The sequence below is a fragment of the Papaver somniferum genome, unplaced genomic scaffold (genome assembly GCF_003573695.1).
Source record: "Papaver somniferum cultivar HN1 unplaced genomic scaffold, ASM357369v1 unplaced-scaffold_81, whole genome shotgun sequence".
Lineage (NCBI taxonomy): Eukaryota > Viridiplantae > Streptophyta > Magnoliopsida > Ranunculales > Papaveraceae > Papaver > Papaver somniferum.
In genome coordinates, this window is record NW_020651082.1 from 9135772 (window position 1) to 9159760 (window position 23989).

General features: G+C 36.1%; 4 protein-coding genes and 1 non-coding gene across 12 annotated transcripts; 2 read left to right on the top strand and 3 right to left on the bottom strand.

Moving 5' to 3' along the window:
* Window positions 1-128: 128 nt before the first annotated feature.
* On the top strand, window positions 129-3945 carry LOC113345576 (outer envelope pore protein 16-4, chloroplastic-like). Of its 5 annotated transcripts, XR_003358199.1 has the most exons (7): window positions 129-214; window positions 301-352; window positions 433-498; window positions 1167-1234; window positions 1862-2041; window positions 3247-3296; window positions 3571-3945. XR_003358199.1 is itself a non-coding variant. In XM_026589343.1 (6 exons), the coding sequence occupies exons 1-6, from the start codon at window positions 137-139 to the stop codon at window positions 3581-3583; spliced, it is 327 nt and encodes a 108-aa protein (XP_026445128.1). In that variant the 5' UTR covers window positions 129-136; the 3' UTR covers window positions 3584-3945. The 5 variants fall into 5 exon arrangements, 4 of the variants coding, with proteins under 4 accessions (XP_026445128.1, XP_026445129.1, XP_026445126.1 ...); XM_026589343.1 differs by lacking the exon at window positions 1862-2041; XM_026589344.1 differs by lacking the exon at window positions 1862-2041 and having other exon boundaries at window positions 3649-3945.
* A 2704-nt stretch (window positions 3946-6649) lies between these two features.
* On the bottom strand, window positions 6650-8190 carry LOC113345127 (probable 60S ribosomal protein L14). Its single transcript, XM_026588963.1, has 5 exons — window positions 8058-8190; window positions 7845-7946; window positions 7542-7671; window positions 7352-7464; window positions 6650-7135 (listed from the first exon to the last, which is right to left on the bottom strand). The coding sequence occupies exons 1-5, from the start codon at window positions 8058-8060 to the stop codon at window positions 7010-7012; spliced, it is 474 nt and encodes a 157-aa protein (XP_026444748.1). The 5' UTR covers window positions 8061-8190; the 3' UTR covers window positions 6650-7009.
* Window positions 8191-11996: 3806 nt separating this feature from the next.
* Window positions 11997-12076, bottom strand: TRNAL-UAG. The gene has a single exon. It is a non-coding gene; the product is annotated as a tRNA-Leu (tRNA).
* A 5008-nt stretch (window positions 12077-17084) lies between these two features.
* LOC113345418 (caffeoylshikimate esterase-like) lies at window positions 17085-20860 on the top strand. Of its 3 annotated transcripts, none has more exons than XM_026589193.1 (8): window positions 17085-17315; window positions 17426-17478; window positions 17628-17751; window positions 18677-18823; window positions 19041-19171; window positions 19702-19839; window positions 19940-20038; window positions 20247-20860. In XM_026589193.1, exons 2-8 carry the CDS (start codon window positions 17458-17460, stop codon window positions 20703-20705), a joined length of 1119 nt encoding a protein of 372 aa, XP_026444978.1. In that variant the 5' UTR covers window positions 17085-17315; window positions 17426-17457; the 3' UTR covers window positions 20706-20860. The 3 variants fall into 3 exon arrangements, with proteins under 3 accessions (XP_026444978.1, XP_026444977.1, XP_026444979.1); XM_026589192.1 differs by having other exon boundaries at window positions 17429-17478; XM_026589194.1 differs by having other exon boundaries at window positions 17429-17478; window positions 17639-17751.
* A 167-nt stretch (window positions 20861-21027) lies between these two features.
* Window positions 21028-23443, bottom strand: LOC113345419. 2 transcript variants are annotated; one of them, XR_003358165.1, is made up of 3 exons: window positions 23062-23135; window positions 22839-22881; window positions 21028-22721 (listed from the first exon to the last, which is right to left on the bottom strand). XR_003358165.1 is itself a non-coding variant. In XM_026589195.1 (2 exons), the coding sequence occupies exons 1-2, from the start codon at window positions 23076-23078 to the stop codon at window positions 22082-22084; spliced, it is 657 nt and encodes a 218-aa protein (XP_026444980.1). In that variant the 5' UTR covers window positions 23079-23443; the 3' UTR covers window positions 21028-22081. The 2 variants fall into 2 exon arrangements, 1 of the variants encoding a protein (XP_026444980.1); XM_026589195.1 differs by lacking the exon at window positions 22839-22881 and having other exon boundaries at window positions 23062-23443.
* Window positions 23444-23989: the final 546 nt, after the last annotated feature.

Genomic DNA, 23989 nt, shown 5'->3' on the forward strand with positions numbered 1-23989 from the left:
CGTGTTTGGTTAATAAGCAGTAACTTTCCCAGACAAGACTGAAATAGCTTTCAAATGTTCCAAACGCGCCCTTAACTGTTAAACCCTTGTATATTGGAGAAAAATTAAGAACAAAAAAATTCAGAAATCAGATACAATGGAGGAACAAAGAGATATTAGGGATGATGTTCCTTGTTCTTCTATCACGGCTGAGTCCGTCGTTCGTTTCGGAACTGTAAGTTTTCTTATGATTAGGGTTGAAGCTTTCCTTTGTCTTTTCCTTTATGATTTCATTTTTGGATTTTGTTTTTGTGGATTTAGGGAGGTGCAATTTGGGGTTTATGCATAGGTTTATATGATTCTCGTAAAAATGGTAAGACCTAATTACATACATTGAATTAGTCAATTGTGAAATTCAAAGTGTACTCTAACATTTGGTTTTTTTTGTTTTAGGTCTTACTGGTTTTTCCAGAGCTTCCTATGTGGTAAAATCAGTTGGTAAATTGGGGTTACAATGTGGTAATTTATTCAACCCATATGTATCATTACTGCGTGTAAACTACGATTGATTAATCATGTTAATGGGGGATGCTTATTATTATACATTGTAATGTAGTTTTTGGATTAGGTTTTTTTGTTAGTTAGGCTGTTTTAAGTTATGCTTACTAACTTAGATCGCGGTTATGTTTAATCAAGGAAAGACTCAAATGTGTGTAACATGAGCATCTGGTTTAGTATTATAGTTGTTATGTATTTTTACTGGCGTCGTTGAAACTAAATGCAAGTGTATTGCTTTAGTTAATAAGCAATTTGTGAGAAGAGAATCTGTTTGTTAAAGTAATATGTTCAGTTAAAAGTTTTTAGTAAGATGGTGATTTTAATGTAGCATGATCACAGAAAAATTTGCTTGTAATCGTAACAATGACAAAAAGTCTGGTTATAGAAAGGTATATTTGTGGTTGAAACAATCACTATTAGGCTCCGTATAAGGCATTGTGAATTCGGGGATGGCTTAAGTGTGAGTTATTGTAAGCTAGCACCTGTTTCGGTCTATACATTTTCGTAATCTGACTTTAACTTGTTGGAGATATCAATACTGTATCGTTCCTTATTTTCCTTAATGGTTGTGCAAGTAAAAGTGCACTTTTTACCTGATACATGTTGTTTGCGTATTGGTTGGTTACTAGGAGTTTTTGCTGGAATATATACTGGTACACAATGCGGGGTTGAAAGATACCGGAGAAAGAAGGACATGGTAATTTTAGCTTCTTCTCTTATTGCACATTTTTTATTACTTTGTGTATTTTTTATCTTGCTAGAGATCATTGTGTGGCATTTTTTTTTTCTAAGCTCTGTTGAACTGTTGGTATTTATGCTTTATGGTATCTTACGAAATCTAACCAGAAGTGTAATATGTAACAATGATATGGGTATTTTTCTTAGATTCGCTTAAAGTTGAAACATAGACAGGCAAATTAATAACCCAGAACCGTGATTTATGTTCAAACACTTTGATGTGCAAGTATACACAATACCAGGGACGTAGACTGAAACTTTACATGGGTTTGGCCATTAGTGGTAGCATTCTTAAAAATTACAAAACTATAAAGATTTTAGTGAAGGATTGCAAAAATTTAGGGATCGTGGGGACCACCCTTGGCGTAAGGGTAGCTCTGTCCCTGCACAATACAATACACAAATAGAGCACTGTGAATAATTACCTGCTGAAATTTTCTGACAGTCCACGCTGCCAAATCTAGAAAGTGAAGTGACTAATCACCTAGGATAGTTATGGAGTCAGTTATGTTTACAGAAGTCAGTATTCATGTCGAATATGCATTATACCGACAGAGGAACTAGCTGAAAATCTCCCCATCTGCAGCTAAATGCTTCAATTGCTGGTGCTGTATCTGGGGCAGCTGTCGCCATCAGGACCAGAAGCTGGACACAAGTAGTTGGCACGGCAGTTCTGGTATCCGGTATCACATCAGCAGCTAATGTTGCGCGAACAAACTGATTCAATTCCTGCTTGAAGAAAACTGTAAGAAGAGATTCAGTCAAGGTGATCCTCACCTTCATGTATTGCTCACTTGTGTCTTGATTCCTTTACTGATTTAAGTGAAAATACTCAATATAGTATCCTAAATTTGTTTATGCTTTCAGTTTTGCTTCACGTGCTCCAAGTCTGACCAAAAATCTTTTATTTTCTTTCTTATTTTAAGACAATCTTAAGATCAATTATCAGAATAACATTTCCACTCCAATAGCACAGAGATCATATTGACCATGAATTTCGTATAATAAGTGAGCAGAACCAGGTTGTCAGATAGAGCGCTTCAGAATGACTATAAATATTTTTAGGACAGAGATTCCTTACCAAGTCTTATTAGTGGAGTTGTTTCTTTCGTTAGTTGGGTTGAGTTCGTTCGGACAAATACAGTTGTTTTCTTTTAGTATAATAATTTCATTTTCTAGAGAATTATCTTTTAATTAAGTAAAATTTCACTCCAAATTTATGGTGGTACTAGTTCCTACAATAAATTTCACTAGGATTATTTGCGTACTCGTACACACTATACTTGCAGTTCCGGGTTAGATATGTTACATGTGGTTTTTGAGTATGGCATGTGCTGGAGAAAAAAGAGATTAGTCTTTGGTCTTAGGTAACTGAAACAGGTCTAGTGCCAATATAACAAGTTATAACCATTTCGGTTGGTAAACTTTTTCTGTTGGTATTGGTTTAGATTTTTGCCTGCTATAAATGCACAGGTACAACTGCGACAGTATATCGTCTATGTCGCCCTGTGGCAATAATAAAAAGAACTTACCAGAGGAATTCTGTTATGTCTCTGCTGTTGCTGACAAGTATTACAGCCAGTACGATCAACAGTTTATGACATTATTTGTGAACATTTTGTGTAAACTTTGGAGGTAATTTGACCACATTGTTACCAAAGAAAAAGGAAAAAGTAATAGGGCAGCAAATATAAAACAATTTCTTGTAGAATTAAGTAAAAAACAAAAAGGGCAACCACTGAATTGGCGAGGCAACAGACCAGAAAACTCAGATCTAATCCTCTGAGATGAAGAGAATGAAAGTATATGTCATATAAGAAATCCAAATCCGAATCATTTAGGTGAAAAATAAAAATGAAACTTCGGTATTCTTTAATTTAAATTCTTTAGATAAATTTGTTTATTTCTCTTCTATTCAGTTGATGACATAACAAAATGGAGATCTTAACAGTAACAACATTGTTTTTTTAGGTATGTATCAGGATATTTAAGGCTCAAATAGAGGCTGCAGACTTGGATAGGTGAGTGCTTTGTTGGGTACGGAGCTGAGGTTTAGAAGCCGACTGCTCTTGATTCATGGATATTCTTTTAAATGCTACAAGGTCTAATTCTGTTTTGCTTTCATGTATTTACTTTTGAGCTGGTAGTTCAAATTGAACCTAAGTGAAAAAGAATTCTCATGAAAAACTGAATCACAACTAACACGAGTTGTCTATTTGTTAGTTATTTATATTATACATCATATCTCAAATCCTTTCCATTATACCTTACCCATTTTACTTGGCTGCAACTTAGTTTTTCAGAGTAGGTGAAAAAGCACACAGAAGATCTGCGCAAAGTAATTTTAATCAATCGTTGTTTATCTGTATGAAGGCCATGACCAGCAAACTTATTTGGCTCTGCTGGGAAGAACTCTGTTCCATAAACAAGTATTTGATTGAGAGAGATACAATACTTTGAATTTTGTGGGAATTGTGGGTCGGCAGGTTCCTTTGTTAATGCATGGAATCACTTATCACTGTATAACGTTTCTCTGTGCTCTGGAAAGCAGTAATCTGCGTAATATCGAATACCTTATTAAATCACAGTTGTTTAGATTGGGGACTTATCAGTGAAATGTGTAATTTTACTGGGCCTTATTAAAATTATTTTTATTCCTATTATATAAGGAGTCAGACTGGAATTTAGGCTTAACCTAATTAATCCTGATGTGGTTATTGACATTCATCGCATGTTTGCAGAATTGGTGTTGCAAATTTATTGATGGTTGGTAACTCTTTCCTATCTACTCTTTCCTTTTTTTTACCATTTTCTTTGAGTTTTCGATTAAGGTAATGTGAAGCTCATGAGTTCTATTGACAACCAGTGGTACGACACAATGGTGTAATGCAGCTTATGGGGTTATAGCAAACAAAGTTACTATTTTGAAACCGGTTATGTTTGACGACTTTCATTTTCATGAACTTGGTTGTTGTGAAAAAGAATGAGCTAGCGAAAGAGAATTATATGTTAATAGCGTGGATGAAAATGAGGATGAGATTGCTACTATTTTTTAATCTTGAGAAGATATTTCCAGGTAATGTTGTCGTCTTGCACTGCAACAGGACACAGACAAATATAAATAGGAAAATGTCAATTCTTAGTTAATCTGAATACATGTTTAATTTTCGTTAATTGGGTTTATATTTTTTTCGATTGTTGAGGTTGTTGAGTATACTGTTTTCTTGGTTGCAAGCTAGCAAGGGGTTGGATTCACTCATGGCATATACAGATAAAATTGAGGGTGTTGGCTCATGAAATATCGCACCACTCTCATCCACGTCAGGAGCTGCAGAAATGATCTTTTTGAAGATGACAGAATACAACTATTAGCTGAATGTGTTAGAATTTGTACTTCTAATTGATTTCAGTGTTCTAAGAAGCATCTGTAATTAGAAATAGAAATACTAACTCAATTTATGTTATTAGAAAACCCAAACGAGTTCATCACCAGTACGGTGACGACCTTTCCATCGTGTAGTTGTTGAAGGTAAATTCATCACTTTCCTTTTTTCATTTGTTATTTCTACCCAACACCCAGAATATACTCGAGTTATAATCACTTTCCTTTTTTTTATCGGTGTTTCTTCTTATATGATCATTAACTGGAAATAGTATGCAAATCAATCTCAATCTATTTATTAGGCTCAACTTTGTTGTACCATTATTAGTCACTCGATCTTATAAAACTATGAATTTGGTGGCACATCTAGATGAATGACAAACTTTGAACCAAACCTTTACTTCAAATATGTCTTAATTTCACACCTAAAAAAACTTCTTTTACCTGCATATTTTTTTTTGTAGTTTGGTAGTTTAGATTTTGTGTTTCTGTTCTTGGTTTTCATGTGCATCGGTTGTGACTTATAAATGGAGAACTTCGTTTAATAAGATGGAATCCGACCCTGCATACTATGAAGGAATAAACACTATTCCTAACTGAAGTGAGTTAGTGGTTGTACATCTACTCTTTACTGCTTTTAAAAGCATACCTGATAAGATATGCTTTTACTAACCCAATTCAAGCTACGAGAACACGCTATTATTTGTCTATATTCTGCCAATTTGCTGAAGTTAGTACAGTTGAATTCCTTGGAGCAACTTATACTGAAATATGAATCATTGGAATATGAATCATTGGAATATGAATCATTGGAGCAACTTATACTGAACTTCGATAACGGTGTCTAGAATGAACTCCTTAATTGTGTTTTTGTGCACTATTTTGATATGCCTTTTATAGGTGTAATGCTAACCCTATATCATGTTCTAACTTTTATAACTGAATCACGTCATGGTTCTTTGACTCCTTCATCTGCCCAGGTTGCTAATTTTGTCACTATTAAGAACTCAGTAAATTTCTATAGTTGTAAGGGATATCCAGTCGGCATAAGTCAGAGGCTCAGCGGTCAAATTCTGTAGCGGAATCACATCATGGTTCCTCGACTCCTTCATCTTCCCAGGTTGCTAATATCTTCACCACTAAGAATTCAGTACATTACTTTGATTTTAAGGGATATCCAATGCGGCAGAAGTCGGAGACTTAGCGGTCAAACACAATAAACATCAAGAAACCAACAAACGTACTGCAATAGTTGATTTCCATGATATAAGTGTCCACGTGATATTGTGATCAAGGTGTAAAGTTGCAATTATCAATTTCTCATATTTTATAACCCATAAAGCCATTATTAACTTGGAATTTTCGGTTGATTAGCTCTCTCAAATCCATTATTAAATTTTCCAGTCTTAATTTCTTATTCGTTCCATAAAATTTACGCCCGACTATATTAGAATTTGGGATTTGGTCGCGACCATATTTGGTCTGGAATTTGATCTTTGGTTGGGATTTGATCTTTACTCCGTCCCACTGTGTTACGATCTCATCCCAAATTTTTGGTTATACTCGCCCACTGTGGATGCTCTGAGTCACCATTTTTGTACAAATAGACTAAAAAATACACGTGGCTCTTTAATTTTCCAAAATACCCTCTCATACATGGTCATCTTCTTCTAAACACGGTAACAAATCCGAGAATCCGAGACTGTTTAGGAATGTACTTTGATTAGGACTCTTTATATTAGTCAAGAGTTAGAGTCGTGTTAGGAAGTTATTTCTTCCCTAAGTATGAACCATATATATATATATGTATGAACGTATTGTAAAAGGGAGAACAAGTTAATAAAAAGATATAATATCAAATTCTTAACAGTTACCCAATGGAGTGAGCGTTATTGTTAAGTTCAAAAGGTCAACAGATGCAGTAGTAGCATCAGTTAGAAGAATTCAAGACTCTGGTGAGAGCAGAGTATGAGTATGTGAGAAAAAGCATGGATGTCGCTTCTGTGAAGAAGAGAAGAAAGATATTTTGGTCCAGCCCAAATCTGTGTTTTAAATATCATGGTCTGATACTCTTCAACCACACCAAGTTCTGGTTGTGCGTCGAGACGCTTGTAATTCCTCGCAACCGAAAATATAGGCACTCCTATGATATCGGCGGTTTAATGTAATTTTGCAAGCTAAAGAAAAGAAGATATTTGCCAGAAAGCAAAGAGTGGAAGACAGATGTTGGCTAAAATTACATAACAGAATCTCTAATACAAGTAGATATATAGATTATTATAAACAACTGTAATTACTAGATCTTTAAAATGGTGGTACCATAAGGAGACTAAAGAGTAAGTAAAAATTCAACTAGCTAATTCTTTTACAGATCCCCGTACAGTCCTTGTGGTGCAGCTGCATCAGCTTCATAGTTGTCTTCCACCTAGCTTCCTTGAGCTCAACCAGTGGGATCCCGCGATGAACTTTTGCACCCCACTGCCACATTTAAAAAGTACCAAAATCAAGCTACTGACACCTTCAAAGGCTTAAAAAAGGAAGAACCAAACAGAACTTAGAAGCAAAACATTCGGGTATTTAGTGGAGTACTACTCTCTGAAATTCAATTGACCAATGCAAAATCTACATAGTAAGCTTCTACCAAAACAGCCTTTCTAAGAAACAATTTGCAAGAAAAAGAATTGTTCAGCATACCTTGATCTTCGCCAACATGATCTTGAACCTGTCAAAGTCGTTCAAGGAGGCTCTTGTCTTCTGAACAATCAACTTTCTACCCCAAGAGCTGCTTACCCATTTCTCCTCAACATCTTTACAACATTTACACAAACATTAGTAATAACTCAACATAGTCATCACTTTCTCGCTAATAAAGCTGGTAACTTTCCTGCAGCCTCCATGGCTTTGATCAAAACCTTCTTCTTAGGGGTTCTGCCAATGTCAACCTTGATGTCTGTTAAGGAGAGCCTCTTGAAGCTCATTTGGCTTCTCACCATATCAGGAGCATCAACAAGAGCCTGTTCCATCCACAACAAATAAAAGAAAATATAAAGCATCATACAAAATTAACACTGCTCCATGCTACCGACCCTTAACCAGATTCATAAGTTTATTTAACAAAGATGATACAGTAAAACCCGTCACAAATAATAGACGAACAGAGATGCCCAGAAGAAGAAAAAAAGCTTACCCTGTTTTGGTCGATAACATCAACAATCACTACAAGTTTACCATAATCTTTTCCGTAGTTTACGAAAGCAACTCTCCCAATCTCAACATAACGCTTGAAAGGCTACGAAATCAGAAAAGATATTAAACCCTAATTTGAAAAACAGAAATAAGAAATCATAGATAAAGCCCTAGACTAACGATTTATCAGCACAAACAATAAGAGAACTTGTACCATTTTGAGATTTCTGGTGTTGGGAACGGAGGAAGATCTTTAGTTTGTTTGGGCCACTAGGGTTTTGTTCTCTCGCCTTTTGATTTTAAAAAGAAGTTGACGTTCGGGCCGCACGAGCGAGCCTATGTTAGGGCTATCAATTATCATCCGATCAGCCGATCCGTGAAAATCTGAAATTATATAAGGACAGCTGATATTTTATTACCTAGCTGAATCTGGGCATCCTGATTTTTGTTACAACAAGTTACAATGTTAAGGGATGTCCTAAAAGTCATCAATGAAGAACCGAATCAACCAAGAAATGAAGAAGAAGACATTGTTGAATCTACCGGTGATGTTCAAGCAAGATTCGTAGGTCGAAATGGTGTTCTTGTTGCTGCTGAATCTTCTCAAACACCGCAACCAATTGTTATACATGACCCAAGGTATGTTTCAGATGTTTTTAGTTTTTTTAAATTTTTCGCAAATGTAATTGGTAGCTTTTTGTTACCAAGTCCAAAACACACAGAGTTCTGTATAACTTTTTCAGCATAATCGGTAGCTGTAGGTGCACATAAGATAACCGAGTATTGTTGTTTTTGATTATTCGTTCTTTTGAAATAACACTACCGGTAGGTGATATATCTGCCGAGTGTATACGATTATTTTTGGTGAAAATTTTCAGTTTAAAACTACACCACACCCTCTGGTTGGTTGAAATCGATTGTATATTATATTGGCAAATGCTGCCCATCTTCTTTCTCTCTCTTAGGCTTTCTCTTTATACAAGTGTTTACACAGCTCATGTACAACTAATATTTGCCTTATTTTCGGATTTCTTGCTACCTTCTCGCAAACTCTTGCTACCTTCTCGCAAACTAAGGAAATGGAATGAATCTCGCACACTAACAAATGTGTTGTGCGATATTTGAATCCTACATCGGATATAGACATTAGCTTGTGGTCTCGGTTCAGTCACCTGCGACGGTTCACCAAGTAATGTTAGCTTTGTTTGTAAGCAAGATCTTTTACTTGATCTCCAGGTTGATATTGCTTTAACCCTAAGCAATGTTAGATTGAAAACAAAGCTACCTCCCCGATTGATTCATATAAATAGATGAGACTCAAGAACCGAGTTCTTTAGATCCCTTGCACATTCGTGTGTACCTTGCAAAAGGAGAGTCGTCATCTCGAAGAAGTCCTTGTGATTTTTACGACTATTAAAGCCTTCCTCTAGGGATTCGGAAGCCTGGTCGCTGACACCTGATCAGTAGTTCTATTTATCATCTTGTTTATTCTTAGGTTCTTCCCGTCTATTGTAAGAACCACTCAAGATTGATATTATAAAGCTCGCTGATATTGTAAGAAGCTATCGTTATAGGCTCTGTAAAAAGATTAAGTCCGAGATAGTTCCAAAGCTATTCCCATTGCATCTCCAACAATAATTGTGAGGTAAACGATTTTAGGTTCTCTTTACTGAGATTGAATGTGCCTAAGAGCATCCACAGTGGGCAAGTATAACCAAATTTATGGGATGAGATCGTAACACAGTGGGACGGAGTAAAGATCAAATTTGGACCAAAGATCAAATTTCAGACCAAATATGGTCGCGACCAAATCCCAAATTCTAATATAGTCGGGCGTAAATTTAAAGTACGCTTGTTGCTGGGCGTAAATTTAAAGTACGCTTGTTAACGGGCGGAGATTTAAATTACGCCCGATGAAATTTTAATTAAATAAAAAAAAAAAGAATGAGGCGGACTTTTAAAGTCCGCCTGTTAAAATTTACAAAGAGAGGGGCGGACTTTTAAAGTCCGCCTGATGGAATTTTAGTGAGGCGGACTTTTAAAGTCCGCCTGATGGAATTTTAGTGAGGCGGACTTTTAAAGTCCGCCTGTTAAAATGTATAAAGGATGGGGCGGACTTTTAAAGTCCGCCTGATGGAATTTTAATCATGCACCGTTGCGTCACACCACGGACTAAACCCAAATTTTGGTCTTTTTTTTGATCTTTGATCTTTGGTTTTGATCGCACCACTGCAGTTGCTCTAAGATCGTAAGGATTCCAGATTACCTTGATCCGTCTACATACTCGAACTGTTAAGAAAACCGCTTAAAGGGGTCAAAGCCTTTTATGTTAATGATAGGGTAAAGACCCGATACTGGACTGAAACCGGACCGGTTTTACAGGTACAGTGACAGATACATGTACAAGTACAGGTAATCAAACACAGGAACCGGCCAACATGAGGTACAGGTAGCGGTTCCAACAGAAAACCGGGCTGTACCGGCTCATGTGCAGCCCTAGTTGTACACCAGTGTAAACTAAAAAAAATTAAAAATTAAAAATATATAGTCATGTGGGTACTCTTTTTGTATATCTCGAAAAAAGCTTTCCGAATATATAAAGTTTGTAAATTTTGGACGAGCTGTTTGAAAGATAAATTATTTTTATATTATTTGAAGTTGATGACATCGTGATGAGTCATTTTGGACTGAAATATAAATATTTGGACTAAATTGTAAATCAGAAAGGTTATTTGTGTACTAAATTTTATATAAAAATATACAGTATGCACCCAGGTGCAACTTGGCCAAAATTTATTTCATATAAAAATGCATTATACACCCAGGTGCAACTTATCCAAAATTTATTTCCTATAAAAATATACATTATGCACCCATGTGCAACCAGGCCAAAATCTATTTCATATATAAATATGTATTATGCATTCGGGTGCACCTTGTGCACCTTGTGGATAAATCTAAATTTTATCCTAGTTATCACCTGCAAAATATTATATACAACCAAAATGACTAAATCATGATCTCGAGCACTAAATGTTGGGAGATATATATATTTAAAAATATAGTTTTGTAATATTAAATCAAACTTAGAGAAATAGTGTGGTGGTACTATTTTGGGCTCCCACACTATATATTTGGGTTCAAATCTCACCCCCTTCATTTGACTAGGTATATTATATATATATATATATATATATATATTACTTAAAAAAGTCCGGGAGAGCGGGACCTTGGGGGTCTTGGAAGGTCTAGTGATTTAAAAGTTAATTTTTTGCAGATTTAACTTCTGATTTCCATAACGGTTTTTTGTCAACTTAATATTCTCAATTAAATTCATTAATTCCGGTTTTATATTCTAGTCGTTTTATTACTATTATGGAGGACTTTAAGTATGCAGTTATTATTGATTTTATTCTCATTAAACCTAATTGATTTCCTTTGAGTTATAAAAGACAGTTTTTTGGAGAAGATGAATAAATGAGTTTTTTCATCTATTTGTGTTCTGAGCAAGTGTAAGACAGAGTAAAAATTAGTTCGATTTCTCGAGGTGCAGAGAAATCGAAAAAGAGAGAATCAACTGTTTTATCCCATAGGTGTTCGACAAATTTTTGACTGCCAGTACAATCAAGAGGCAGAGTCGCGAAATACCTTAAAGATAGCGACCTAGTCCGCGACTCAGCTGTTTGAGATTTATTTTCTGTGAAGAGTCTTTATTGTATCCAACACTAAATCCACCACCATCACAATAACATTGACCACCGAAACATCAAGAGGAACAATAATTTTTTTTTAAAATATACATTATGCATTCGATTACAACGCGGCTAAAATACACTTTTCTATCAGAATATGCATGATGCACTCATATGCATTTTGTGGATAAATCAAGATTAGCTCCAATAACATTCGACAGTAACGCTAGTAATCTAGATTCATCTCCTCTACTTTCAAAAGGTGTGGTAACAGTATCCATATATGACGAATGAAATAGTTAACCACCATGTAAGACAAGAATCAAATGAATATCAACCAAATATATAGCATATCATTCTTACTCTTATGTACCCATGAAATCATTCTTTCTTCTTTTAGACATTTGATCAGACAAGTTATGGGCGTTTGCTGTTGGCGACCAAAAAAAATAAAAAGGAAGTGACGGCTGTGGGATTTGAACCCACGCCCTTTCGGACCAGAGCCTAAATCTGGCGCCTTAGACCACTCGGCCAAACCGTCATATGTGCTAATAGTTCACCACATCAGAACTTAATCTAAAAATACTGGGCCTGAAGTAGAAAAATACCCTTGCACAAACTAAGAAAATTCGTCCGGATTGGCCCGAAAACGAACAAGCCTTATAAATTTGGAGCGAATAACCTTTCCTTTTCTCACTTGACTCGAGGTATCATTTATTCATCGGGAAGGAGGAAAAATTAAATATCCCATTCGTATAGTCGTATTCTGAGACACCATTGAGTGTTGGTTTCAGATTCCTTTAACGATCCCAATCTTATCATTAAAGCATTCTCCGCGTGTGGAAGCATTTATTCCTCCTCCTTTACGAGCCCACAAGGGGATTTAGTGATAGTCCCATACATTCTCAATTGATTTTGGCACTTAATATATGTGGTGAGTAACTAATCCACAAAAATTTGTTGCCCGCAAACACTTTTGAAAGAGATACAGCATCTCCGATGATAGAAGTGAATGTCTTAAAAAAAAACATGATATTTAGGATTTAACATTTTTTTAGTCAAGAATTCATCTCCAATATCAAAGTCGAGGTAAAGATGAATATATGACATGGTTGTCGTCTCATAAGAAAGGAGAAAGTCATATCTTTACCTTCTCCATGACCCAAAATCTTTTGACACATCATCAATTATTTATTCAAAATTAATTTTTCTCTAAGTTTTAGGAGGAGTAATACCTTGGCATTGGAGATGAAATTTTAGGTAGAAAGTATAACTCTAATTTTTTTTAGCCACATATGAATGACCCACAACAAAAAGATATTAATAGGACCTCCATCTAGGTAGAAACTCATGCATTGTATATTTGTGCATTTCATACGTTGTTTAGTTGTATTATGATTGTTCTGTTGATTCTTTGAATAATTCCATGAATCGGAAAGGACATGTAATATTTTGTTGTCAATATGAATTATTATGGGAAATGAGAATTTCCACGTGTGGTATATAGGATACGCTCCTTCATTTATATCTACACGAATTCAGATTTTATGCTTATTAGGTGTGGAAAAACCCGGCATCAATATATCTATGTAGGTGTGGAAAAACCCGACATCACTAATATATATTGTTTGAAGAAGGAGTTTTTCCATATACATTGTTTGTGCATTTCCAGTGACTTAGTCACTTTGATGTTTGGGAAAACATGAATTGTTTTCCAAATCTTGCTCATGATTTATTTAAATTTAAATGTTTTCCAAATCCTGCTAGGCACCCCTTTTAGGGATGATGTGGTCACCCTTTTCCCACTTTCAGTTTCAGAGACAGATCAGAGTTGCGTAGCGAAAGCTTCGAGGAGTTGACTCCGTTAATTAGTTAACTTCTGCCATGTTTATTATGTTGTTTATTCCATTTGCAAACAAAATGACTATAGTATATGTATCATTTGAGAGAAGTTCATGTATATATATTTCTGAGCGGGGTTAGCTTTGAGTTAAGTTTTATAGCAAATTTCTTAATTAAATGCTTAAGTATTTGTTTTAGATTCGTAGTGCCTCTTTGTTTAGTTAATCTCTTGGATCAGTCAGCTGCTAGCTTTGGGAGCGCTACAGTTTTTATCTTCTATTGCTTATCAGATGTGAAGGTGAGTGAGTAATCTCATCTTTGTAATAGTGGTTGATTTCCTTTCTTAGAGATCACCAAAAAACATATTTTTATTTCTCACGATCCTATGGGGTCTCCAGAAATTATTTCGGAAGGTTTCCTTCCCACCAAACGTGTGCAAAATTTATATCTTCATTCCCACCTATGCACATGTGTGAAACTAGAAAAGCGGTCTTTTGAGTGCAATTATCATAAAACCTTATTGGTTAGGCAAAAGTCGAAACATTCGGTCAAACTCGAACATGCATTATTTTTATATGGCATAGGTTGACCGGTCACACTTTCTTTGATTAACCACATTTTACATGTTAATATTCTGTTGTACTTCTAACTTCTTGACAATAGGTTGAGAACCCTTATGTCTTCCTAAATCTTTGGATGCTTGGAACGCTGGAACGGTGTGAAGTTGAAGTAGGTTTTACGGGTATACCTACTGTAAGGCCTCACGAGACTATAACTCGTCCACTAGGGACACATAGGGGTTTAAAAGCTTGTTACATGTGTGCTAAGTGTAACCGTGACCTAAAAAAAAGGAAATTATTGTTATTTTAGTTTAGGTAGTTTGCTGGAGGACAAGCAAAAAGTGTGGGGGAATTTGATAAGTGTTTCATTTACATGTTTTGAGTGTCAATTTTTTTAGCTATATTTCTTGCATATTATTTTGTATGATACTTGTTTCTAGTTTATGGGTTTTGTTAGGTGAATCATCTGAAAAGAAGTGAAATAGCACAAAAGTGAAGTCTACAAGTAGAAAAGAACCAAAGACCAAGTGGAACTTGTTTAAAGCCTCAATTTCTTCTCATCATTTTGAAGATTGCAAAAATACGAAGCCAACGTCGAAAGAATGAGGTCAATCAGACGCCGTATGAAGAAGTTAGGAGCGAAACAAAAAGTTAAGCTTGTCGGTTCTATGGAACTGACAGTTCAAACAGTTGAATGACGATTTATAAAGGCACATTATGATTACTCAGGGCTGCCCTTCATTTATAAGGGCGCCAGACCTACTTGTTAAGGGCACCTTCATCTTCTCACATTCAGTCCGGCAAATCAAGGGTTCGTGGAATCAGGGTTTGTCATGGTTGCTTCTATTTAGGACCAATTGATCACAATGATGTTGACTTTTGTGATGGCAGCGATGGGTAGGTGGTGGTGATATCGATAATGGCAATGGAGATGTACTGTGGCTGTTGGTTGATCGGTGATGGAGAAGACGTAGAACGAAACAGATATATGGGTATCATGGACAGCCACCGATCGATCGTGCAGAGTCTGTGATGTTGATGATCGTATCGGTGATGGGTGGTGGTTGGCTGTAACTCTAGTAATGGAAGAAAACAGGGCAGCGAGAGACATTGTTATCATTGGCAGAGCCGGTGATTGATGGAGCTGTTGTTGGATGTCATTAATGTCATTGATGATAATGGAATGATGCTGTCAGTGAGATGATGCCGGTGATGATAATGAAGATACGATGGTGAATGGTTGCTGCAAATAACAGAGAGTGATCGTGTTTTAGAGGTGTTGATCATTATCGCCATTGATGTAGAAGGTGTTGCGGTCATTATCGGTCATTTCGCCATTGACGGAGTTTGAGAAGGTGAGAAAATATAGGAGCAGATGGAACCGAGTTAGAAGTCAGAAGAAAGTATGTCCGGGAACTGACCGGGAAGGAAATCTAAATGGGAGTTTGAAAACTCACGGCCCCTCGTATGTCCGTGGAATGATTGAAGGGTGCACTGTCAGTTCTACGGAACTGACAGTTGAACAAGATAGGGAGAAGAGCTACGCTGTCAGTTATCCAAGACTGACAACAGGGCAACCAGTTAGCTGGGTTGGATTTCTTATCCAGGGTGAGCCCATTTGGATGTTTCTCTCGATTCTTTGCAAGGACTGATTTGAGGCGTCACTTGTTTACGATATTTTGTTAGTTTTGGCAATGGAATTTACACGGGATTCGGAGTATGAGCGCTTCTATAAAAGAAACACTACCTGATGTAGGATATCTGCATGTTCTCAACGTATCAATTGTCCCAGTTGATCCTTTTGATTGTATCAACTATTATAGTTGATCCCTTAGTCTGTATCAACAATAGTTGTTGATTCCTTGCTCTGTTTTAAGCTTAGTTGCTTCGTAAGTCCTTTACTTTCCTAGTTTAGGTAGAATTCCAATTTCTTTTATTTTACTCAGTTTTTGTGAACCTATTTAAAGGCTATGCCTTCTTGTTTAAAGAAGACAATCTATTATCAATCAATTATCAATATTATGATTATGTTTATCAAGCCCTAAAGTCTTGATCCTAGAATCAGATTTTATTAAGTTTCTGACGGAACTTAAACTCTCTTCTCATCTCCAGCAACTAGTTTTCCTTCACCTGTATCAATCCTGGTCTGTACCACATTATAACCTAAGTTTGATCTCATCACAATCTCATATTGTATTTTTGTTCTTCATTAAAAATATAGAGTTTACTCTTGGAGAAACTCATAAGTGTTGCTATCTCAAGCTTTTTGTCAAATTTAGTCAAGTCTCGAATTAGGATTAGAAGTGTGTGGTTGAGTACCAGACGTTATTGCGTTTTACCATTTGGAGACGAAGATCAACTGGAAATATTTGAAGAACTTCATCGACAAAAGGTATGCAAAGACTGATCCAATCTATTACTCAAGTTTTCACCTTTCAATCTACGAGACTAAATCACATGACTAAGTAGACTTTAAAGTACTGAACAATAGAAATTTCGTTATCTTGTTAATTATTCTCGAAATATGAATGACTAAGCTTAAAAATGTTTGTTCAAAACTTGATGAATTTGGTTAAAAACAATTTATTGTTTATGACCTAAATCAAATTTAATTAAATTATTTAAAAAGAGCCTGATGTACTAATTGATTGATGAATATCCCAGACATTTGATAAGACGGTTTAGTCACAAAATATTCGGAAAAATACCCTCAACTAGTTATAAGACGGTTTAGCATTAAAGATCTATTAGGATTATGATTCCCCAAAGCTAAAAGTATCCCAAATCCGTAAGAAATGATGGGTTTAGGATTCCACTTCTAAGATCCCTAGAAATCCTTTAAACACGCTAATTTCCAGGTCCGTGCCGATTACAGCTAAAAGTTCCGGGTCAAAACGTGGAATAGTACTACAAGCGGGCCAGAGTGAGTGTAGTCACTGTAGACGTGTCGAGAGACGACGAATCCGCATAGAAGGCCACACATTTTAAGGACACGTTTCTCGATGTGTACACAGACGTACGTAAATAAAAGTAGAAAAGCCAATACTAGTTAATAATCACGTAATAATGAAATGATATGGTGAGGCTTAATGATCCGAATAATATATATATATATATATATATATATATATATATTTATTATATATGATATGATATGATGTATGAAGAAGTTCAAGAAGATGATAACGGAAGTAATGGGCAGAGAGAGAACTAAATACAAACAACTTCTAGAAAAGAAAGAGAGTTAAATGAGATCATATTCCATCTTCTTCTTCTTCTTCTTCTCATCAAATCTTCTTCCTTTCATTTCACACTTCAATATTCTTGGGAGTGATAGAAGAGCAACAACTCAATCTGTCAAATATATATAATATTGAGGTATATAGATTTTGCCATTGTATACATAATTTTCCTCTTAATTATGAGGAAGCACCATGCATCATATTGTTGAATCTCTCAATGTAATGGTTGTTTTCTTGGATGCATAGCAGGTTGATTATATTTATTTTAGAGCAAAAGAATGGATATAGAGTATCAAGAGGTGAGTGGGTACTAACTACTATTTCATTGATCATGCTATAATCTTTTATGATTTCTCATATATATATATATATATATATATATATATATATATGAACATCATCTTCTTCTTTTTCTTGAATCATGGTTAATTGATGATCAAAATGATAGGGGTACATTAGGAATTCAAGAGGAGTTCAGCTATTTACTTGTAGGTGGTTGCCTTTTTCTTCTCCAAAGGCCCTTGTTTTTCTCTGCCATGGTTATGGCATGGAATGCAGTGCTTCCATGAAAGGTAATTAATTAATGTCATCATAGTAGTATTACTGAATTATTATGAAGAAACTTTACATTTAGTTCATGATGATAATTTCTTAACCAAGAAATGGTCAAGATTCTAGTGTAGTATTATCACTCCAAATTCCATAGTGGTAGTTGAGGTAGAAAAAATGTTTAAGTAAATGGTCAATTGGTAAGGAAGGTGGCAATTATTTTCTCTTTTACTAATTCAAGGAAGTATGTATCTGCATAATACTACACTAATTAACTTTAATTATGTTACATAAGTATAATTGAAGAAAAAGGCCTCATTTCTTTTAAGGTTAGGTCTAGACTTCTTGATTGAAATAGATAATAACAAAAATCAATGTTAAGTATTGTCACCTAATTCTTTTTCTTTTGGAAAGTGTTTGGTTTTGTTTTTGTTAGGTTAACCAAACAACCAAAGTACACACTAATTGATTTCTGGAAAATCAGAAATAGACACTTCTTTGTGCGGCAATAGTCAGTCAGAGATAGTCTTTGTTTTTCCTTTGAAGAGGAAAGCAAGTGGTTGAAGTAATGTTGATGGCTACACTTATTATGGTTATGGTGGACAACCAATAAAAAATTAGGTCTCAACTTAAATACAGTCATAGCCCACCTAAAGAAGCATGGGTACGGGACATAAACAAAGAGACACGGCATATACTCAATAACAGGAAAAATAAATAAATAATTAGGACCCAGATGCGTCATTAGACGATTGGCATTTTGGGAAATTTTGTGAGCATTACTAGAATAAATATTTATACTAAACGATGTTTGGCTGCAATATTAGTTTGAAATTAGCAAGTATTATTGTGTCGCTTTCAGGAATAATTTTAACTTTGAATACAAAGATCATTTGGGATCGGAGCCAGGGACATAAGTAACGTAATCATATTTCCGGGGTGTTGTAGGTTGTGGGACAAGGCTAGCATGTGCAGGATATGCAGTGATAGGGATTGATTACGAAGGACATGGGCGGTCAAGAGGAGCCCGGTGTTATATTAAAAAGTTTACCAACATTGTAAACGATTGCAGCAGCTTCTTCAAATCAGTGTGTGGTAAGTACCTTACGTTGCCACATTCCAACCCTAAATACAATTGGGCTTCAGTTTGTTATGTACCAAAAATTTGTTTCCACCACCAGCAACACTAAAATGCGAGGAACTCGAGTCTATAACAGTATATACACCATACCATATTTTCTTCTGTTGGAAAACATTGCTCATCTCTGCTTCAAGGATACTTAGCATCTTTGTTTGTGCTTAATTTGTATAGATCAGGAAGAGTACAAGGACAAAGCAAGATTTTTATATGGAGAATCAATGGGTGGAGCAGTGGCACTACTCATCCACAAAAAAGACCCGGCTTACTGGAATGGTGCTGTTCTTGTCGCGCCCATGTGTAAGGTATCATCTATCCCATCAATACAACGCTCTCATTTTGATTTTCTGGTTAATTTAAAAGATCTTATGCTCATAACTAGCATTCGATGTCCGTATATTAGTCCGTCTAGAGTTCTAGTTCGGATGCCCTTTGCTAGTACAACAAGTTAGGTCCATAATAACCAGTGAAACAATATATGGACCACTATTAATGGTCAGGTACCAAATTTCCTTGGTGTTGAGACTTAGCTAGCTGGTCCCAGTATTAATAGTCTATCAGCTTCTTAGCAAAATTTTGATTTTCTAAATAAAAATAAAATAAAAAAAATATTTATTGTCTTTCTATTTTCATGTGTTTGGTTGATTAGAAATGGCTTTGTCATCATGTTGATGCTATAATACACCTTGTAGCATTCAATATTCCGAGACCTTACTCGCTTAATCAGGACTGTCGCCCCAAGTTTGGTTATAACTCTCTATTTTAGTGATGTTCATGGCAAGGTAAATTATTTCATTCGTATATGACATTAATGGAGGAAATTTTGCCTTGACAGATATCAGAGAAGCTGAAACCACATCCAGTGGTAGTTAACATGTTGACAAGGATAGAAGAGATCATACCTAAATGGAAGATTGTCCCCACGAAAGATGTCATTGATTCTGCCTTTAAAGATCCAATTAAACGGGAAGAGGTATTCTCCCTTTCTCTCTCTAGGTTGTTGGATTGGACATACTAGTATCAGACGTTTCCTGTTCTTACGGGTGAATGAACATTAATGTTGTGCTGTGTAGGTTAGGAACAACAAATTGATATATCAAGACAAACCCAGGCTTAAAACAGCTCTAGAGATGCTCAGGACCAGCATGAGCCTCGAAGACACCTTAAATGAGGTTCGCTTCTCTATTTCTCTGCTTTTTACTTCCACAACAACTACAAGCTGTAGGATAGAGATTGTTCCTAGCCCCCTACGAAAAATCTTTTCGCCTACTTGTCAGAAAAGAATTTTCACAATGCTTAATTAGGTGGCTGGGAATCTGATCCAAGTATATTCAGTTTTTTGCAAAATTTCTGCTTGATTAATTATGTGAATGTCACCAGGTTACATTACCGTTCTTTGTATTGCACGGAGAAGCGGACATAGTAACAGATCCAGGAGTGAGTAGAGCGTTGTACGAGCAGGCAGGTAGCAAAGACAAGACATTCAAGTTATACCCTGGAATGTGGCATGCTCTCACATCTGGAGAGCCTGACCACAACATTGAGACTGTCTTTTCTGACATCTTCTCTTGGCTCGAGAAACGTACTATTGACTTCAGTAGTAGCAATGGTGATCATACATTCTTCAATACTACTACCACCACCGCCACTGTCGGCCCAGTTCATCAGAACTCTAAGAATCCTCCGATGTCTGAGCATCCCTCGGAAATCATTGAAGTAGACAAGCAACAACAAAAGGAAATCATTGAAGTAGACAAGCAACAACTAAAGACACGGATGCACGGAAGATATCTCTGTGGGTGGAAAGGAAAACGAATGCATCATCATTCAGCAATGTAGTGTACGCCTTTCTCATTTAGCTTACGCATTATAGCGTCCCAATTGTGTTTGAACTCCTTGTCACGTGCTAGTCGAAAGTTAAAACAAAAAAGAAAAGGCTAATAAAACATATGATCTAATTCCTATTTAATGGTACTCCAATTCAATTTATCCGAGCGAATGATTCACACTTGTAGAAGTGGGCAGCATCCTAGAAAGTACATGACTGATTTTCTTAGCATTCCTTAACAAGAAGCGCAGGATTTTCTGTCAAAACGCCCGAGCTCTAAAATCTTCTATACTTCAACAAAAGATAACCACTTCAACAAAGCAAAAGAAGACATTCCAACAAAATAAAAACCATCTAATAAAACGTACGACTGCTACAAGCCAGAAGGATATATGAGCTATTTAATTGATAAAAAAAAAGGTGTGTTAAGATTGCCTCTTTCTTTTATGACCATCACCATCATCATAAGCATCTCTAGCTTCTGACATGGAAACATAGGTGTTTGTTTGAGGAACTGCTGAGCACCCCGGCCCATACCATGATTCCCCGTAATCTTTCAACGAAACATAGCTGTTTGCGTGAGGAATTACTTGATCCATACCCATATATTTCAACCAGCTGCTTACAGTTCGAGTTTCAGGGTCATAACAGTAGAGATGACGTACTCCCAACATTAGTATTTGATTGCTTTTTGTAACGGCAAATGGCTGGTAATACGATCCATTACACTCTATGCTAAACTCCTTGACCCACTTCCATGAATTTTTCCTGTAGTAGTCATGAATTTTTAGTGTTAAGAATATCTTTTCTATATGCCCATATTTCTATGCGAGAGACCAGGTCCTCTTAAACCAACACAAATTCCCTCCCAACAACTTGAGTTCATTATCAGGATCTGAATCATCATCCTCATAAGCCTCGGAAGGTGGCAGGGGGAACTGTCCGATCTTCTCATCTTCCAAATCAAAGACTAAAATGATGCGACCTGCGGTAACCAACCAATGAAGAGAACCATCTGCAAAGATACCAGGTCCAGATTCATAGAATAATGTGCGAGTTTCTATGTCTCTCCACTTGTTGCTCCCAATAGTATATACTTGGGTGTATACACGCCGCCATTCCTTGCTGGTTCTGTAAAGTCTAACAACCCTTGTACTCGCCGGTTAATTGACAATAACCGAAACTAGCAGTGTAATGCCATCTACATCCCTACCCAAATTAGCTTTAAGAGAAATAAATTCACCTGTTAAGGGATTGCAAATTGCGAAAGGCTCCTGCAAGTTCTGGTCACCAGGAACCTCTTTCTGAAGACAAACTAATCCATTGCATGATCCAACCAGGATATCATAGTGTGGAGAGAATTTAAAACCAAATCTGCAGTGCTCCATCACCATGAGTGTCTCATGAGAGTAGTAATAGTCCATCCTATTACAATCAATATGATCATATTCTTCTCCAAAGCAGAGCTGAAGTTTACTGTCTTTTGAGTCATTTTTGTAGTCATAGCATGCGAAAAGGTAACCCACCTCGTTATGACGTTAGACAGGATAGTTTTCCATAATCTGCATACACGTTTAGCCTGTGAAGAAGCTGTCCCTAATGGTAACCGGAAAAGTATGTTTTCTAAGACATCATCTTCGAGATTTTCCATGGAAATAGTATCGAGCAAAAAATTGATATTGCCTCTTATACTAACTGCCATATCACCACCACTAGTACTACCTGCCATATCAACACCATTACTAACTTCCATATCAACATGTAATGTAACAAACCCATCCTTATCTTCCACAGCATATCTCCACATTTCAAAGAAATCAAACTCACATTCAATCCGATCATTATCCCAAAAAATCTCCACACTGATTTTAGCAGGCAAACCCATATTATACCTCAAGTTACTCTTTACCATTTGTTTAAACTTATCAAAGCTAATAATAGCACTAAGAACATCACGACAATATAATTTTTTACCCTTCAGACTGCCATTCAATAAAATTAAGCTAAAATTCCTTTCGACAACCTTCCTGAAAAAATAAATCACATGTCCAATGAGTTTCAGTCATTCATATAACCTAGTAATAGAACGTAGGAATTAGAAAACGCATATTATGTATGGTTCATCAGAGCAACAGTTGATATACCTAATTTAAGAAAAACCTGTTATATTCCATCACCAACAAAAACCTAATTTACAAGAATAAGATTATTAGAACCCAGAATTTGTTAAAATCCCCAAATCACTAAATCCTGAAATTAAAATTAACGAAACAAAATCAAATTACGGTTTGTTAGAGTTCATTTTACTGCAATTATTAGTAATTTGGGGAAAACGAAGATAAATGCAAGTGGATTTGATGTAGTTACCCTTTTGGAAGAACCATCGCTGTAATTTACTTCCATAACCTGGCTCAGTATTAATGTTCAGGTACAGAATCTCCTTGGTGTTGTGACTTGGGCTGAGGGGGTGCAGGGGGTAGTAATTCTCTTGTGAGCCGTGCCGGAGGTGCGATGCATATGGCCCATCTCAGGCCAGGGCCCTTTTTTCAAGCACGGAAATTAATCCAATTTTACTTGTATAACACCGCTAAATTGGGGTCGGGAAAATAATTGGAAGCCCCTAGCTACAGGACAAAAAAGGTCATGAAATAGTAATTGGTGGTTATCTCTTATCCTCATTTTTTGAATGGCTAAACTACCCCTAATCATTAGTGGTAATTAGTAATTAAGTTAAGTTAATTAATTGGTAATTAGATTAGTTAGATTAAAATCTGATTTAAGGAATAAATTTTGATAACTGGAAAATTGTGTTTTTGTGTCGAAGAGAGGAAGAAAGTGAGTTTTGGGGGAAATTTCAGGTTATTTGAAATGAGTGATTCTAGTGGAGGAAATGATGTAGGTGAAGACTCAAACAACGTACATGATTGTGTTGATGATGAGATTGTCTCAACTAATCCTATGGATTGGATGTTTGATGAAGAGATGTTAATAGAGGAAGCTTTGATAAATGATGCAAATGAAGATCATATTGCTCAAAATGAAGGAACCAATTCTCCATATGAAGAACCCGGAGCTCAAAACAATCAGGTAAACTTCCTATACTCTTCAAATCGCATGAATGGTGCTCCAAGTGGTCGATTCATGGTCACTATGCAGCAGGTCAGTGTGAGAGTCGTTAGGTCGAGTGTATAATAAACGAACGACCCTTATGAGTCGTCAGTGACTTAGCACACAAATATACGACTCCAACATGCAGGTTATGAAAAATCGTCAACCAAGTTTGAAAAAATTGACG